This window comes from Falco punctatus (genome assembly GCF_963210335.1).
Source record: "Falco punctatus genome assembly, chromosome: 15".
NCBI lineage: Eukaryota > Metazoa > Chordata > Aves > Falconiformes > Falconidae > Falco > Falco punctatus.
In genome coordinates, this window is record NC_137595.1 from 10,531,529 (window position 1) to 10,549,763 (window position 18,235).

The 18,235-nt window shown below is 47.4% G+C and overlaps 1 protein-coding gene across 5 annotated transcripts in view; it reads left to right on the plus strand.

Moving 5' to 3' along the window:
- The first annotated feature begins 1,521 nt into the window (after positions 1-1,521).
- Positions 1,522-18,235, plus strand: part of IL13RA2 (interleukin 13 receptor subunit alpha 2) — a 29,734-nt gene continuing 13,020 nt past the window's right edge. Inside the window, exon 1 of one of the 5 annotated variants that reach the window (XM_080365996.1) lies at positions 1,522-7,888. Coding sequence is in view for 1 of the 5 variants with exons in the window: in XM_080365994.1 (XP_080222120.1) it covers positions 8,037-8,079 (43 nt within the window). In the remaining 4 variants the exon portion in view is untranslated. The other 4 variants (XM_080365994.1, XM_080365998.1, XM_080365997.1 and 1 more) reach the window with 4 other exon arrangements.

Below are 18,235 nucleotides of genomic sequence, written 5' to 3' on the forward strand. Positions count from 1 at the left end.
TGAGAAAATGTAAAATTGATGAAGCTTTGCAATGTAAAATTTTTTTTTTTTTTTTAAGCTTGGTTTGATCAGGATGCCACAAATAAGTATGTTACTTTTATATTTAATCGGCTGTGGATAATATGGCTCGGACATGGATGAGTCATGAGGTGTTAAAAGTTTTGTAAATGGCAGGCTCCAGCTCATAAACAAAATGTAAATAATTTACAAAATCCTGCCTTAATGAAGGTGTCTTGCTGGCAGGCTGCATCGATTCCAGCAGGATTTGAAAACTAATGGGACTGAATACATTTTATAGATCTTAATTGCAGTGCTTCTTCCACCTAGCAGTTCTTCAGGAGTAGTTCTTAGGTCTGCGTAGGTCTTGCTGACTGCAGCAACCTTCTCATATGTCACATGAGCTTGTTCAGCTTCTGTTTCCTAAATCAAAGATGCTGAACTGCTAAATAGAACGCTTTTGTTTTCTGTTCAAACTGGAAATCTGCATCTCCCTCCGCAGTCGGTCAGATACGTGTGGTGTACGCTCTTGCTTTGTGTCTGCTCTTGCAGTCCCTTCAGGTTCGTTCTTACAGACCAGGCATACAGCTTGCTGTCCTCAGCTGCTGGTTTGCACTGGTCAAGATTCATTGTTACGACTGTAGCCTTTTAACTTTCCTCTCTCCTTAAGATAGGTCTACACCAGCGATGGATATAACCACAGTGCCAGTGCCCCAGGCTAGCATCGCTGTTCCGATAGTCTTAGTTTGTGGAAACTATGAGGGTGTAAAAACCAAATTCAGCTCCTCATCCATGGTTTCACAGAATTCTGCTGTTCGTTCCTGGTTCTGTGGTCAAACACAATCAGTTTCTCTGAGCGGCTACAAATACCCCTCAAATGGCTGTTAGAACCCTTCCAAGAATATATCTTTTTTAAAGTTTGAAGTTTAATGTTGCAATGACTTCAGCAGGTCAAACCTGTTTGGAAAATGTGTATGTAACTATTTGTGGTTTTAATTAGTTAGGCCTCATTAATAACGGGAATCTCATGCTAATAATATTCTGATTTATATAGCCAAAGAGTAGATTGAGTATCTAGTTTTCACAGCTATAACACATTGCCTTCAGAACTGAATGATGGATAACTTGGCACAATAGCTCATAGCTACTAGTAAGGGCAATATAAGAAGTATTAGAACATACTAACTTTTCTGGAATTCACAGGTGATTGTTAAAGGTTTGACTTTGTATCATCTTAACATAGTTTTCATTATAGTGGGAAAATGGAACAACTAGACTGTATGTGGAACTTCTGTAGGTTTTTTTTTAGCTAACATTTAAATGTGACTAACTTACTGGAATACTTGTATTTTTCAGCAACTCAATAAACATCTATCTTTGGGGTATTATAATTGTGGCTTTATTATAATTATTTCATTACTAGAATTTATGCAACTTTTCAGACATACGTACAGATAGATCCAGCGTGTGAGATCTGGGAGATCCATAGTCACAAGTTGGAGAAATGAAAGGTGATTTACCCAGAGAAAACCATGTGTTCTGTGTTAGCTGATCCTGTAGGGTCTCTGCTTATATACCCGGTTCTGTTGCAATGTCCATGATGATAAAGAATCACCTCTATCCCTATATCCATAGGAGGAATAAAGATGAAGTTTATATCCGCGAATGCATCTGCAGGTCTATATGTATGGTTGCCGCCACCCAAGCGCACAGTTACGAAAGCTCGTGTCAGCATGGGGACTGCAGGAGGCCGCCGTGTTTCGCATCTGCACCTCGGCATCTTTCCACCCCACTTGCACGTGGCGCTGTGTTCCTCTGTCAAGGGTCTTGAAGGAGATTGTTGGAGGTCTGAGCTCGCTGCTCTGATGAGCTTAAGGTGCAAACCTTCCAGAGGACCTCACCTTTTCCCTTGGGCATCCTTTCACAGGAGGTGGCCCCGGCGCCGGTGGTAAATTGTCACGTTAAATGGCATACTACTATTTTTATTTTCCATAAACCTGTTGAATGGAGGTATGTTTCAACATTTCAAGGAGGTTTTGTTGCTTTTTCTTCTAATGCATTTACAGATACTTTTCTGCTCCAAGGTTAGTGGCTTTTAAAAAATATTTTTGCAGCTTGAGTGAAAAATCCTGATATCTGAAGCGTAAATGTTAATTTATGTTAATAATAATACAATATACCAAATGGAAAGGTATGAATTCGAGAGCTGATGAGACATTGTTCGTTTCAGCTGCTTGCTTTTGGTCTCCGGAGTCTGCTGTTCTATAATTTGGAAAGGGTGAAAAAAATTAAACCAACAGCAAACGCTGTGTTTTTTAGCATAAGCTTACAAGTGCATGAACTTCTGAAAAGTTATTTGGTAAGAGAAACCGTCCTACACTCCATGTGTTCTGCAGCCCCTAAGAAACTCGAGCAAAAGAAAGGATTATCTCCAAAAACTTTGGCGCTATCATTTTGACATGGATAAGCAGCGCTGAATGCGATCACAATGTTTGTTAAAGCTGTTCTCCCCCACTATTAGTGGGTGACGTGTCTAGCTTACATGTTCCCCTGTGTACCGAAATGGTAAGTTTGTTCTGTTCTTTCTCTACTAAGACATTTATACAATGATGAAATGGAGTTGCTTCTGCCAACAGTGATAAAATTTTAAGAGTTTTGGCTCAAGCAGCATAAACTTCTGTTTCCTGGGAATATCAGTTTAATGATGATTAGATTGCTTCTGGTGAAATGGCAGGGGAATTGTCAAATGGATTTCTTCCTCTCTTTGCATGCTAAGGATTGCAAAATAAGAGAGGTAGTAGGTAGAATCACTACTTTCGGACCACCCCAGTGAGGGAAGCCTCGCTGCTTAATGTTCTTGCCCTTCTGTGACCTGTCCCATGCTCACCGGTTTATCTGCTACTGTAACATCACCAGTATATGGCATCGTTGAGGCTTATTTATGTGTTTGGGAACTTCCAAACTGCCTTTGCCTATTTTTAACTTATATTGGTGGCTTAGAAACAGCCTTATCACACCGGCCAAGTTTGAAGTCTGCTCTTCTCAAAAACTTGCATTAATGTTTTTTTCTAAGTTCTTTCATTGCAAATTTAAGAGTTCTGTTTGTGTAAATTGAAATGACATACCTTGCTGTATTTAGGAAAAGGTACTTGTTCCTTTCAGGATTTACATGCCCCAAAATTGGATTTTGTTTCATTTGGTTAGATTACTTGGCCTTTCGGATATCAACAAACAACATGAAATTGTTTTAACTAAAAGCAAACTCAAACTTGCCATAATGTGCATAGAAGGTATCTGTAAAGCACAACAGATTTTACCGCTTATGTTCCCACAGATACAGATGGAGAAAGAAACCTCTTCCCCCATTTGATTTTTCTTACTTGGACCTTTACATAAACCAAGAAACCCCAATGCACAGGAGGTTTAATTTAGTTTCTCTAAATAGGATTTTTTTAAACCTAAATTTATTGTCTTTAAAAGCTGTGACAAATTCATGTCTAAACTGAAAGGTTACTCAACATCAACATTGATAAAAACGTGCAGGTGTGTTTAACTTTCTGATGAACCACATCTGACAATATTGCAGCTTGATTTTTCCTGTGGTCACTCCCAAGCGCAGGTGATGCTGTGCCTGCAGCTGTTGAACCCTTCGTGCCGGTAGCAGGGGACTGCTGCTGCACTCGCATCTCCAGGAGTATGGGGCACTCCGCTGTTTGTCACTCTTTCAGGTTGTTTATACAAAATACTTGATGCCACCAAAGCTGTTACCCTGGCAAAGTTTATAAACGTGAAAAGCAAATGAAGCGGAACCAATGTGCAATTAAAAATAAGCATCTGGGTAGAGATTGGGGCCACCTAAAGGGGTTGCGGTTCTCCATCGGCTTTTAGCCGTGTTGCCAAATGTCACTATGGTCTCGGCATCCCTTCACCCCCTCTCCGGATTAGCTGAGCTTCATACCTGCTGCCTCTAAATGCCTTGTCTTAACTAAGTCTAGGGCTTGGTCTAGGGCTCAAATGTGTCTTGCTTAAATTTTAAAGCAGTTGTCTGACTTGAGTGTGTTTGACCCCTCTCTGCCCAGGAGGTTGGACTAGATGACCTCCTGAGGTCCCTTCCGGGCTTGGCTCTGCTGTGCTCAGCCTGGCAGGCAGCCGCTTGTGGTGCAGCTGTGAGCATCCTGGTGCTCCCCAAGGTCTGCAGGGTGCTGCCCTGCTGGCTGGCTCCTGGGCTCCTGAGGACGGTGCCTGGGGCAGAGGTGGCCAGCTGGCAGGCTTCAGACAGCCGGGGAGGGTGCTTTGTGCCAAATCCAGTGATGAGGGAAATGGATGGGGGGGGGCGCACAGCTGGTAGAACAGAGCGGGGGATGTTTCTTCACAAGTCAATATGCTCTGACGTTTCCAGAATGAACAGCTGGATTGATAGGAAAATGTATCTCTCCTGCTGGTTAGTGTGTCGGGCGTGCTGTGGCTTTGATGGACTGAAGGAATCCGAAGGCATTTTTGCCCTGCCCTGCAGCACGCTGTTTAGTGAAGCTCACAGTTTTGAGTGGACAGTTCGTGCGTTGTGGTGTCATAAAAAGCATCCATAAAATGTGCTGCTGCAGGCCAGGAATTTTTAAACGGCGTAGGAGACAAGTTTCAAGCCAAAATAAGGCATTTGAAATAGGGCTGTCAAACGTGGTTAAGGGCAGGGAGCATGCTTGCTTGCTTGCTTTTCCTTTTTTCTCCGCCTCCCCGCAGTGGGAAGGCGGCAGTGGCTAACTTGTATTCTGTTGAGCAGCCCTTCCCAATGGGGAGGAATTTCTGACCTCTGATGACTTGTTTTCTGTGCCAAACACTCACAGTCAGAAAACCTAAAAGTATGGGAAAATTTGTTTTATGCTTGATACTCTCAGACTATAAAATAGGGCAGTGAATGAGGGACAGATGCTGTGGGCCGGAAAACAAGCAACCCCCCTGTTGTGCTGGGCAGCCCCTTCTCCTCTCCAGCACACACAACCGTTCCAGTATTCCCAGTGCTCTCCCCTTTCCCACGACCACCAAGACAGGGTGGACATGGGTTGGCCCAGCAGAGCGGGCGGTAACTCCTGCCCGTTGCTACCTGCAATCCCAGCCTGTCTAATTAAAGGCAACATCCTGGGGACGTGAGGGCATGGCCATTCCATGGCTGAACATCTGCAAAGACCTTTCCTACCTACCCTGTCCCTTCACGATACGTGGGTTTATTTCAATATAATTTGGTTTATAATGAGCCGTGTTATACAATGTGTTGGGCCAAACCAATGCATGGATCCAGGGACTTGATGTCTTGAGGGTCTTAGTGGGGACTATGACTTTACTAAGAAAGCATCAGAGTGCCTCTGTTCCCATGGCGTGTTCCCAGGGGCTTTCTGCAGAGGCAGATGGGAGATGTTTCAGAAGGCAACTCTTCAAGATTCAAGGTTATGGTTCAATTAAAAGTGTATTGTAAGGTCAGTCATCCAATCAGCTTGTGAGGAATTTAGGAGTGTGACTCATTTTTAGAAGAGTAGAGGTTGCTGTACTGAAGGGTTTAAGGAACATCTTTTACAAAAGCAGGCAAACTACTCAGATCCTTTCATGAAAATAAGTCTTTTCCTTTATTAAGCGAAATCTTCCTCTGCCTGCTGAAATCCATCTTGTAAGTGGCAAAGGATTAACATGATGCAGGATTGATTACTACGTTTCTTAAAGCCTGTTGAAATATTTTTTTCCCCGTGATACATTTTTATAGTATTACTCCAATGTACAAAGTCAACTCTTAGTAACGTAGGGCGAGCCCCAACTACAGAGCATAGCACCAGTCAGAAAAGTAGGAAATAGCAGGATGGGACAAGTAGGAAATAGCGGGATGAACTTTGGGCTTAATCCTTCACACCCACAAGTGCTTGTACCCTTACAAGTTCTGTATTTCTCAAGCTTTAGACGTAAGAAGTTAGATGTTAGCCAACATTCGTGTGTGTTCAACATGCCCAAGCAGTCTCTAAGGAGGTTGAGCCCTGCCTGCGAGGTGAGACTAGGGCAAACGCTAGTTCCTGCGTACCAGTAACTGATCTGCTGTTGAGCTGTCCCAGCTTGGGTTTATTTTGGTGGGTGGCAGTGCCTCTGACAGCACCCAAGTGTGAGAAGTGCAGCAGAACCACGCTCTCTCCTATTTTTGCTCACTTTGCATGTGGACATAACGGTTATCACAGCAGAAGTGATAATGCACCTCGCTGAAGGTGAACTGTGAATGTGGTGCACAAACTGGCGGGGTAAGAACCCTTTATGACAGTGCGGTGTCCTGCTCTGGTCTGCTGAGAGCTGGAAGGGGCTTTCCGGAGCCCTGGCTTGCAGCATCCCTGTAACCTGAAATTGTACACCAGGGGCTTCAGGTGCTGATCCACGACAACTGTGTGCTTGAGGACCTACATCTGCACCCAGCCGTTACAGGGCTAGGGTCTTTATTCAGCAAACCGTGGACACTGGGACACGTTTGACTTTCAGTTGCAGAAGTCCTTGGAAGAGGTGGCTTGTTGGGCGTTACGAGTTCTGCATGCTCAGTAGTTACTGAGTGGGAACTCGGGCATTTGCTTGCTTATAGGGCTTTGCAGTAGTGTCTCTGCAAGGACTGAACTGATAAATCATTGCTTTAGAGCTCTTCAGTAGTGCCTCAATTCATCTTTTCACTGGACTGCTAACTGCACGTTCCCCATGACATCAGATTTTTGGCTATTTCACATTCCTTTATCTGTGATGAATCAAACATTGTTGATTTATGTTGCAGATACAGTATTTCCTTAGGTTTTTTTACCCCAAGACAGAAAGCCATGCTGGGTGCAAACGCTGCTCTGTAGGGTTCTCCAAAGGGCACACCCAACACAGCTCTTCTTGAAAAGGATCCTGAGGAAACCTGATGAGAACGGCCCTGCCAGGGCTCTGGCCTTTGAAATCTGCTGGGCTTTTGTAGGTCTTTAAGCAGCGTTATCTTCAGGTTTGATCACGTAGACCCGCTTCTTCATCGGTGTAATAAATTGTTGATAAATTATCTGGCAAAAACTTCTGTCCCTAGCATCCCGGGGACACCCCTGGCCAGAATCAGTCTCTCCCACTACTGGAGTGGCAGGGGCCAGTTCTCAAAGTTCTCTGCCTTTCCAAGCACGCGAGCTGGATTAGCCAGACCACCCCGCCGAGAAGCTCTGTGCACCCTGTCCTTGCCAGACCATGGTCCTGCGGCAGCTGCTGGAGGAAGGTTCTTGCACAGCAATGCTTCGTGGGCAGCAGAGCTGCAAAACGGCTCGTGGGTCTCCCCTGGATTACTCTTCCCCTGCTTTTTTCACTGTTACCTAGTGTGTACATGGTCTTGGGTACGTACAGAGATTTCAACACTGACAAAAGAGGCTGGTCTACCTTTTTTCCTTAATCACATTTTCTGTTGCAGAGAAAACCTATGTAAGAGCATCCACAAGCCAAATTATACTGATAAAATCTAACCTCTTCCTGATTTCACTGGCCAGTAACCAAGAGATCCCAGTCAGTGCTGGGGAAGACCAACCACTTGGAGTTGCACCTCCCTGGAAAACAGTCCTGCCAGCAGTTCCTCCTTTGGCACTGTAATTTATAGCTGAACTGCCAGCATCTTCTCTTGGGACGTGAGGTCTGATCTCTCAGTGAATCAGCTCCATCCCATCATTTTCTGCCTCTAACTGCCTGGGGCAGTTTTTTCCATCTGCTGCATTCCTGTTTGAAAGCAGCAGTTGTCTGACCAGGACCTTGGTGAAAACATACTTCATGGGAAATAACAATGGAGTGAAGCTATTCGGTGGGAAGAAGGAGCCACGTGCAGTTTGAAAGGACCCAGGGGAAGCAAAGACCAAAATTTCCCGTTGGATAAAAAGTTAGTGTTTTACTTTCATACACTTGGGGGTTTTCATTTTTCCCACAAATGAAGCAGTCCAGCGGTCATCTGCCTGCGGAGACTTGCTGGGACACTGAGCATTGGTTCAGGATGTGCAGAGCTGCAGCAGTCACTGTGTTGCGGATTGATGGGAGCTGACAGACCTGCGGTCTCCTGCCAGGATTTTCAAGGTTTTCCCATCTGCTCACCTCGGAGCCCCTAGCCCAGACCTTAGCCCGCAGGGATCCACTTGCTGCCTGGCTGCTGGGGCTTTGCCTGTAACTGTCCCCACACTGGGATCGCTGCGTTACCAGCAGCCTTGCTGGGGGCTGGCCTGCAGCCAAACCAGAAATTAGTTGGAACCGGCGTATTGCCACAAAACGTTTCAGTTCACATTAATCGGGGTTTTCTGATCAAATTGCATCTCGCAGCAGAAAATTCCCCCAAACGCTGGTGTGGGGTGGATTGCTGTGTCCCATGTGTGTCGTGCTTGCTTTGCTACCGGCAGGGATGTTGAGCAGACGCCTGCTGTGGGCAGTGAGCAGCGGTTGTCTTCCCTATTTCTTCACGTGCATCCTATGCACAAAACACTTTCAGGCTGGCTGTTCAGATGCAGCTGCTTGAAGCTTACTCTCTCGAAACAGGAGCATATGCAGGGCTTTTTTTTCCGTTTTGCTGTTCCAGTTTTCTTCTTTTAGAACTAGAGAATACTTTCGTCTTGCACGTTACCTGGTCAAAGGGAAACCCCAGCGTGTTATGGTAAGCTGTAACTTTGTGATCGGCATTGAATCTCAGCAGCTGCATCTGCTGCATTTAGCCAGATGGGGTGGGAGGATTTGTCTGCTTTATATTACTTTTTATTTTATTGTGTGTGTACTTGCCACTCAATGTAGCTGTTCAGGTGTAATGAAGAATACAGATCTATGTATACCAGCATTTCTGTATGAGTTTTAAACAGTTTTCCAGAACTTGTTTTGCAGTGGTGCTGATGTTTGTGTTCTTGAAATAACTCTGGTTGCATCTGCTCAGAGTTCAAGGTGATGCTTGAATTGCAGCTTTTCCGAGAGGCATGTTTATATATTTTGCATGTGTGTGTTTACACCACTGTTGCTTGAACTGAAATGCATCCCATCCCTTGCAAGCCGCATACTGGCTGTTCTGAAATCCTTCCTATGGTCATTCCTAACTTAAGTTTTTTCTCATATTTTTACTTTTATGGGAATATTTAAATAGCTTTTAATATAACTAACAATATTTAGACTTGTGGTAAGTCAGCAGTGCCTTGCAGAATTGTTGAGAGGCTGTCTGTTCCTGGCGAGGCAGTTATTTTGGGTTAACGCTTGCTCTCTTGGGGGAGCGCTCAAATGATTTGCATCTGAAAAGAACAAACCCATTCAGCATTTTTGGGATGTCTTTTTTTTTTTTTTTTTTTTTTTTTTTTTAAATAGTCTCTTGTCAGTTTGTTCACCATCAGGCTAAACTTTTTGCCTTTAACAAAAGATCTAACTAAGCCCCTTTCAGCACCAGTAAGATGTTTATGTGAGAAATAAAGGCTTGGGCTGCTGTTTCCATTGGTGATCCCTGGCCACCATACGGGACATAAAAGGCACAGGAGAGCAGGCCAGCAGCATCCCCTCCAAAGGCACCCTGAGCTCCAGGAAAGCCACCTGCCCCCAGGGCAAATGCTATTGTATCTCTCTGGGGCTTGCAGCTCAGGGTTGGAGGACCAGTCTGTGATGATGACCTATGTATTGCCTTTTCTGCTGTTTGCCAGCTGCCCTGCTCGTGCCCTGACCCTGTGCTCGTCCCTCTGGATCTGGCTGCCAGATCCTGCTCACGGCAGCAGAGGCTGGATCAGGCTCTGACTGCAAAGTGCCTCCAGGACTGACCAGCCACATTGGTTTGGGGGAAGGACCACTTCTCCTGGCCAGCATCCCGGGCTGCTTGGCTATTCTGGGCTCTCTATGGGACGTACCAGCACCACGTGTGCTGGGACCCAGCAGTGACTGAGGAGGTGATGGCTGCTCACATCCTGCCCTGGCCAGGGCAGCAGCAATGCTGCATCCCCACTGGAGACAGAGGCAGGAGGCAAAAGTGAAGTGAGTGGGAATTGCCAGATCCCTCAACAGCCCAGGTCAGGGCACTCAGCTGCACAGAATAACTGTCTTTTCCACTTATTACTCCCAGTGCAGTGACCGCACCAGAAGGACCTCTGCCAACAGCTCTGTAAACTCTCCAGTACAAGATACTGGCTGGAGTTTAAAAGAGAAGAAAGGGAAACTTATTTTGCCTATCATAAGGGCTCGAAGGCTTGCAGAGGGAAATTCACTTTTAAAAAATGATGCAGAGAGGCAAAAGCCATGAGGTTATTCTGATTTTAAGATGGCCTAAAAGCTGGGATGGAGCACCAAGCTCCTTCTGCCATCGATGCTGGTGCCGGCAGAGGCAGCTGATCTCTGCACGCCCGGCACACTGCTTTGCCCATCGCATCTCCCCCATACGTGCTCTTGGGACTGATCTGCAGTGTGCTGCACCTCTGCCAAGCTTGTTTTCCCAGATACTGTCAAAGCACTTCATGTGAAATGTTTCTGCTTTCATAACAATTCTCTAGACCTTTTTCTTATTAGTCTATTTAATTCTGTAGCAACCTGAAAACAAGATTGGAAGTAATTGCCGCTGTCCCGTGAAACCTGGTGTGTTAAATTAGGAAGATTAAAACTCGCAGGCAGAACGCAAATCTACTTTTGGGGGCGAACGCTGTTGGGGAAAAAAATCGGCACAAGGCAAGGCAGGTGGCAGGTGGGGAGTGGGTTGCTGGTGTGACGCCTGCCACCAGCCACCAGCCGCCCTGCTGGAGGGAGGCTGGGCTGAGACCTGGGCATTCGTCACAGCCCAGGCTGAGCGTGGCCCTGAGAGGGCTCAGCCATCCCAGAAGGAGACCTCCAAGGATGTGGCAGGGCGGGAATTTGATTTTTTTTCTTTCCCTCCCTAGTATTTAGCACTGAGGTAGCTATTGAAAGCCTGGCTGCCGTCTGTCCTGGTGCTCTGGTGACAAAGCTGCTTTTGTGGAAATGCACGAGGCTCCCAGGTTCTCAGCGGGACGCTGGCAGCCAGCCTGGGCGCTTGTCTGCTTGCTCCAGCGGGTTCCAGAGTACAAAGACTGAAAACCCGTGTGCCGCTCCAGGTAAACTCAGTTTTGCAACTGGGCCCAAAGCCACACAGCGGGAGAGCTTCAGCCAGCTTCTGGGCCGGCTGGGGGACCCCCACATCCACCTGCAGGACCTGATGGGTTTGGTGGGAGGAAGCCGATGGAGGTGGTTTTGTAACTCCTAATGAGCAACCACATGGCCACAGCCTGGTGCCCACGAGGCTGCGGTTGGCTCCTGCCCAACCTGCGGGACAGGGCAGGACAGTGAGCAATGTATCTTTGGACGTTTTCAGGTTCTCTGCTCCGGACAGGCTCACAGCCCAGTCTGAGTATGAAGTATTTATTTCTGTTTCTGCTTACCTGAGGAGACAAAAATGTTCCTGGAGCAGCCCTAGTCTCCCACCACCTCCAGGCAGCACAAGCCCAAGGCTCTAGATGGTGAGGAACAGGAGAAACAGGGGAAATGGCACCTTCCTGGGGACCAGGGATGCACAAATCTTCCCTGTAAACCCCGCATCCCCTGGCAGAGCCTGCTGCAGCCACAGGACCCAGTTGCACCCAGTGTTCATGGTGCTGGGACCAGCCAGGCCGGCCAGGGGCAGCCGTGCAGCAGAGCTGTCTCTGCACACATACACGGGCGGCGCTTTGTCCCTCTATGCCAGAGCCTTCCTGCTCTGGAGATAATATTTAGCTCCTTTCGCGTTTCTGTCTGGAGGTGTTTGTGGCCCGTTTACTAGCAGTCGCTGTACTGCCAGCTTTGTGGCTTCATTTCAGTTCTTCTTCTAATGCCCTGGTGCATTTAGCGGCAGAATTTGGGCTCCCGAGTGCCATGCTGTGCTCCTGATCCCCTTCCAGCTCACCAGTCCCCAGCATCCCTGCAACCCTCCCTGCATCCCCAGGCCTGGAGCACATCTTCACCCCAGGCTGGTTCCCAGACGCAGCCACACGTGTTGGTCAGTGCTGTCTAATTCCTCAGTTTGCCTTGTATTATTTTTCTACAAAAATTTTATGTGCACTGGTGTGCCAGGGTAGACCCTTGTGACCAAGTTGTTTATTAAAAGCTGCCCCCGTGCCACAATAATAATGAAATTATTCTCGTGGGCTCTACTAAAGCCCCAGCCCAAGCCTAGTTGCGTGGGAGGGAGTCAGAGCAAGTCTGTGTGTGGCCAGGGATAAGCGCAGGTTGTGGGAGAAATTGCTCGAGGAGGAGAAGACAATGAGTTGGTGCCATGTGAGGACAGGATCGTGGATGTTTTGGTCAGGGTGTGCTCCCGAGGCAGGAGACATTCTGCACACAGACACTGTTTTGTTGGCAATTACAGGAAACAGAGATGATGGGGACAAGTCAGGGGTGCCTCTTACGCAGCCTGTGGTGGAGCAAGCTGAAGGGCAGAGGGAGTGCGTGATGTTTGGCTTTGGGCTGGACAGACCTTTCAGGGAACAGAGCTGATTACAGAAAGAAAAGATTTCACGGGTGCAAGCTCCATGGCCGTTGCATTGTTGGCTGAGATGATACAGGCACATTCGAAGAGCTGCTGTCCTCCTTTAAGATGTCATTTAAGCCAGGATTAGTCCCCAGTAGTAGCCATCAACAAAGGAACAGGAAAACCTGGGGTCTCCGCTCATCACAAGAATAAACGACACTGAGCACTGCTAAAGAGTCTGGATTCCTTCCACCATTTCCTCAAGTCCCATGGAAGCCCTAAGTGTTTAATTTCTTAATGCAAAGAAGGGATTTTTCTTGCAACACTCGGCCTGTTGCCACTGTCACATGCTTCTCTTCCAAGCATGTCTCATCATGGTGACATCCCCTTATCAGTGCAATTCGTAACACTGTGCTGGAGGCCACAGCTCTGTTTGGAATTGCTGAGTATCTTGTTCCGGTGACTCGGAAAGAGCTTGTTTAATGCAAGCTGTGCAAAACAGACCGGCTTCCCTGAAACATGAGGCTGTTAAGAGGCTTTTACAAGTCATTGGTTTTTCATGCCATTGGCAATTTCAAAACCATCCTTCGGATCAAATGAAACATGCCGTTTGATATCAAACGGTCTGTTCATAGCTGGAGCCTTTTAGGTTTGATTTTGTTGAATACGAGGGTATTTCTAAACATGGAGCTGAATTGCAAAGTTGAAAGCTTTTATTTTGAACCATCAGATACCAATATTTTAATACAGGAAAGCAAGGGGTTGCTTGACAGAACCGATTTAGCACAGATGGGATGAATGTATCAAATCTACTTTAACCAAAAAGGATGCAGCCCATTTTTTGGGCTTAGCTCCAGTAATGATCTTTGCCAACTGCTTTGCCATTTACCATGAGATGTTTCAGCAACAATGCTGCTCTTCCTTTATTTCCTCAAACAAAATCTAATTTTTAAAAAAGTGCTTTTTAATTTCTGCAGGCACCTGCCCAGCATATCTGTCAGAGGCCAAGGACCCAGCCCAGGGGCTTCTCTGCTCTTTGAAATCTCTTATTCAGCTTGGAGGCACTTTTACAAGTTTGTCTTCCCTGGGCTTTAGCTCTTTTATTAATCTTACACTGTAGAGCAGCTGTGAGGCTCTGGGACATGGCCAGGCTCCTGGAGGAGGAGGAAGCTCCTGTGACGTGTTTGTGAGCACACAGTGACTCCAGGAGTAACTCACCCGGCTGACAAATCCCAAAAATTCTCATTCATGAGTAAACCAGACAAGTCAGTGATCTGCTAAATACAGTTGTAATGAGGAAAGCAGCCACGTGAACAGGAAAAAAGCCCCCAAGGCTTTTTCTGTTGCTGCGTGCAGGGGTGTCCCGCTGCCAGAACCGTGGGGCTCCGAGGAAAGGTGGGCGCGGGGTGCAGCAGCGGGTGGTGGAGCCCAGCCAGCAGCTGTGCCAGCCACAGGGCTTGGGGATGGCTCGTTGCATGGGGGTTTGCCCACCAGAGTGAGTATGTTTTTATTAACCCCTTCTTCCATGAGCTTGTCATCACCTTATACAGGAGTTTTTCGCAACTTAACCCCATTTGCAGGATAGTTAGGAAGATGCAAATCACCTGCTCGTACCTGCCACGAGGCTCTGGTCTGGCACGTGCAGGGCTTTACCCTGTTTCCCACAGCTTGCTAGGGCATCGCTGACAGCTACAGTCACCGAGGTCACTACAAGCCAAGGCCTGAACACCTTTGCAGAGGTGTGCCCTGGGCCACCACTCTCTCTCCCACCCACGGGCTGTGCCTCCACTCGGCATCGCTGGAACACGGCATGAATCCTCCCCAGCTTGCCCTCAGCTGATCTCTTCCAGAACCAGCCTGGGGATGCGTTGCATTGACACTGGCAGGGGGAGGAACACAGCAGGAGCATCAGGGACCAGCACAACAGTGCAAGGAGTGGAAGCGTGTCTGTAGTTTGCAAAGGGAGCTGGTTTGGGCAGGAGGGTGGTGGGGGGAGGCTGGGTGGGCAGGCACTTCTCACTCACTGCTGCTCCCCCGGTGCTCCAGTGCTGTTGGCTGTGTAGTCCCCTATTGTTTCAAATCCCAACTGTGCTTTTTTCCAGCCTAATTTTCTCAGGAACCAAGACAGTTCTAGCACACAGGAACTGGCATTCACCCTACTGGCAAATGTTTCTCATCTGTTTCAAATGATGTGTCCAGTGTGACCTTTTCTGCTTGAGTAGCTTACACAATGAAAATACATTAACGTTAAAACCTAGCTTGCATAACTTTGAAAGCTGGACCATACACGTACCAGCAGCAAGGGAATTTTTTCCCCCGTTCTTTGGAGAAAGTAAGAAGAAAAATTCCAGCACTGTGCAACTGCAGTGAAGGGAGAACCCACCCATAACCCCCTCGCCCCAGAAGTCACAGGGCGCTCAGGCACTCACACAGGCAACAGGGTTTGCACTACTCATTTTTGCTGCTTTTTGCTTTGGAGAGATGAAAAGCAAGGGGCTGTTCACCTGTTCAGTGGTCACCAACCACGGGCAAAGCCCCCATGTTCTTCCAGGGCTGTTTCCCAACCAAATGCTACCGCAGATCAGGACAGCGGTGGGTCATGGGCTTCCTTGTTCTCTACTTCAGACCTCCCCTTGGCACCCCTAAGGACTAACTGGTCTTCGCAGTCCGAGTGCTCTCCTTGCTCTCATCTCTGTTTTCAAAGCTGTGGTCTCACCCAGCACACGGTAGCTGGTGTCTGTTCTGTGAAGTAGTTGCTACAACCAGATGTATGGGATCACTTTTTAGCGTAGTGAAAGGCAAAAAGGTGTGAAATTTTGGTTGCAACTGCCTTGGAAGTTCAAAAGTGCAAAGGGTGGTCGTGATCTTTCCATTGGCACCTACCTTCGCAGCATCCTCTTGGAGCCAGAACCAAATAGCTATGGTGGGATGGGAATGGCTTCACAGCTGGGAAGCGACCGTGCCTCCCCCGGGTCTGCGTGGACAAGGCAGCAGGCTGGCAGCGCTGCCCTGCCTGTGTGTGCACCGTGAAAGGGAGAGGATAACTCGCAGGTGGAAAGGGGTCTGATCCTGACTTTATTGCTCTAAAACATTGCCGTTGACTCCAACTGGGGAGCCATGCCACATTCATGCAGGCATCAGTTCAAACAGCTATACTGTAAGGCTTGTACAGGTGCTTGGAGGGCAGTTTCCTTCCTACAAAGAAACGCTCCTTCGGTTCCCGATGCTGTTTCTCATGGCCTTAGTATGTCTGACCCGTTTCTCACTGTGCCTAAATCTGGCCATGGGAAGATCCAGCCTCAACCACAGCCCGCTGCTTGTTGAGGCACGCACACCACAGCTCCACTCTTTCTGAAACACCCTTTGTTGTCCCTCCTGGGGAGGAGTTACGGCAACCAACTTCCCTTGACTCATGCAAGGCAACGCGGCGATAACCCACCCGTGTATTGCCGCTCGTGACTGTGGCTGGTCCTTTAGCGCAGCAACAGGACTCACGAGAAGTTTTTCCAGCGAGGTGTATTCGGTACCAGAGCTCTCACCTGGGGCAAACCAGCTGTGGCTGAAGACCTGCTCCTTGTAAAGGGCGCCCCAGGCTGGGGGTGAGGGAAGGCTCCCAGGGCGATGCCGGGAAGGAGGGATGGAGTAAGCAGGACAGGCCAGGCTATACAGGGGTCACGGTGACCAGCTGCACTGACGTGTGTAGCCCACAGCAGAGGAGCAAGGGGATGGATAATTTTATCTATTTCCTGCGGAGCCCTGAGAGGCAGCTGGGTTGGCTCCAGAGTGAGCAGAGGTAGCAAGCTCGGGGGCAGGCACTGCGGTGGGTCAGACCATGGCTGGTGCTGGGGGACCACCAGCCGGATCGCGTGGGCTGGGGTGCTGCGTGGGGCCACAGCTCCCGGGTGCCACAGACAGCTATGTGCTGCTGCGAGGGGCTCCGGCAGACAACTTGCACTGATTATGCCATTTAGTTTTCATTTTAATGAATCCTTTAAACATTTCAAACATATCTCTGACCTTCTTGAGCGCAGTTAGAGCAACAATTAATGCCAGCACCTCATAAATCCCAGCGCTGTCCCCTCTGGTGCTAGCTCAGTAAGGGTGAGGTGACTGCCATAACGTTGCAATGTGGCATCTGACCCCTGGAAAGATCAGGCAGGTCTCTTTAAAAACCTCCAAATTTCTATGAAACGTGAAGTTTTTCAGCAAAGCTGCCGTGAGGCTGCTGAGGAGTTAGGCATTCCGGAGGCAGACAGGCTCCCGTGCACTTAGAAGTCCAGGTAAGAGCACTTTGGTGGTTTAAAATCTTTCTGTGTGAGCCTTTGTCTATTTTTATGTGCCTTGTGAAACCATGCGAATACATTCAAATTACTTGTACTGGAAATGGAAAAAGCTTCCTCCAGTAACATTCATGTACAGCCCTTGGATGCTGTTCCTCACCAGCTGGGAGACAGAGCTGCTGCTTTTCCCAGCTCTCCTTATCACTGCGTTCTTGAACTGAATGATGAAAACTTTCTGAGGCAGATAGTTATGCTTACAGCCAGGTTTGTACTGACACAAGTTTTATGTCATGTTCAATACGTTAAGAAGTAATTCTGGTCATTCCTTTTGACTGGAAGTTATCTAGCTATATATTCTCATTTCACAGTGAAACAGAAAAATTACTCGTATTGCTTATACTTATGTGATGGACTTGGGCGGGGGGGTTGCTGTTAATTTAAATTAAAAATTAGTTGTTAAAATTGTTGTGTATTTGTAATTGCTGCCATGCACTGCCAGTTAGAATTTCTGGTTAATTTAAACTTGTCAACCATCCCCCACACATACCCCCTGCACTGTTCCCAGCACAACTTGACTCCTCCAGCTCCCCTGAGCCACTTCTTCTTCAAATGATTTGGGTTTTTTTGGCCCCAATCCTTAGATTTCCCAAGGTCCCTCTGACCTGAAGCTCTGCCATTCAGCTAGGCCCCCCATTTCATATTGTCACATCACAGCCATAGGTGCTGATTAGTAAAGCCACGCTGGAGTATGACCTGGGGCTCCACCTTTTCCAGCCAAGGTGGCACGGACAATGTAAAGTGAGTTTGTAATCTGAAAGGAGCTTGGTGATGCATGGCATGTTGACGTCGATGTTGTGTTCTTACACAAACAGAGCTCAAGCAGTGGCCCTAAGGTTTCAGAAAGACTGATTTCTGTATCTATTCTATATGATTGATCTCTCTCTTCCCCCCCCCCCCCCATCTCTCTTCCTATCTCTATCTACTTATACCTGTATCTACATATAAAATTAAAGAATACATAGATATAGACTCTTTTTACCTGTAATCCATGTACTTTCCGGCACAGGGAAGAAGGCTGGGCTGATGTGTCCATAGGCAATGATTCCTACCCACCTTCAGCATGAAATCTGAAGGAAGGAGAACCCTCCCCTGGAAACTCTGCTCCTCTCCCTGTCAGTCCCCATCTTCCCTCCAGCAGACTTGCTCGGGAAGAGAAATTTGTCCCGTTTAGAAATGATCATGACTAAGAAGATCTCTCACAAGCATTCCTACCATTTCTTTTTTTGTTGGAGGGTGAATTAGAAAGGATATTGTCTCTCTGCATGTTTATTTCTTTTCTTTTAAGTCACCAAATCCTGAAACAGGAAAGCCAAAAGCACTGATGACAGTTGCATAAGACATGTCTGTTTAATGGTTAAGAAAAAGCTCAGGCATTCTGTTTTGAGTTGTTTTTTTTGTTTTGGTGTTTTTTTTTTTTTTTTTTTTTTCTCTAAAG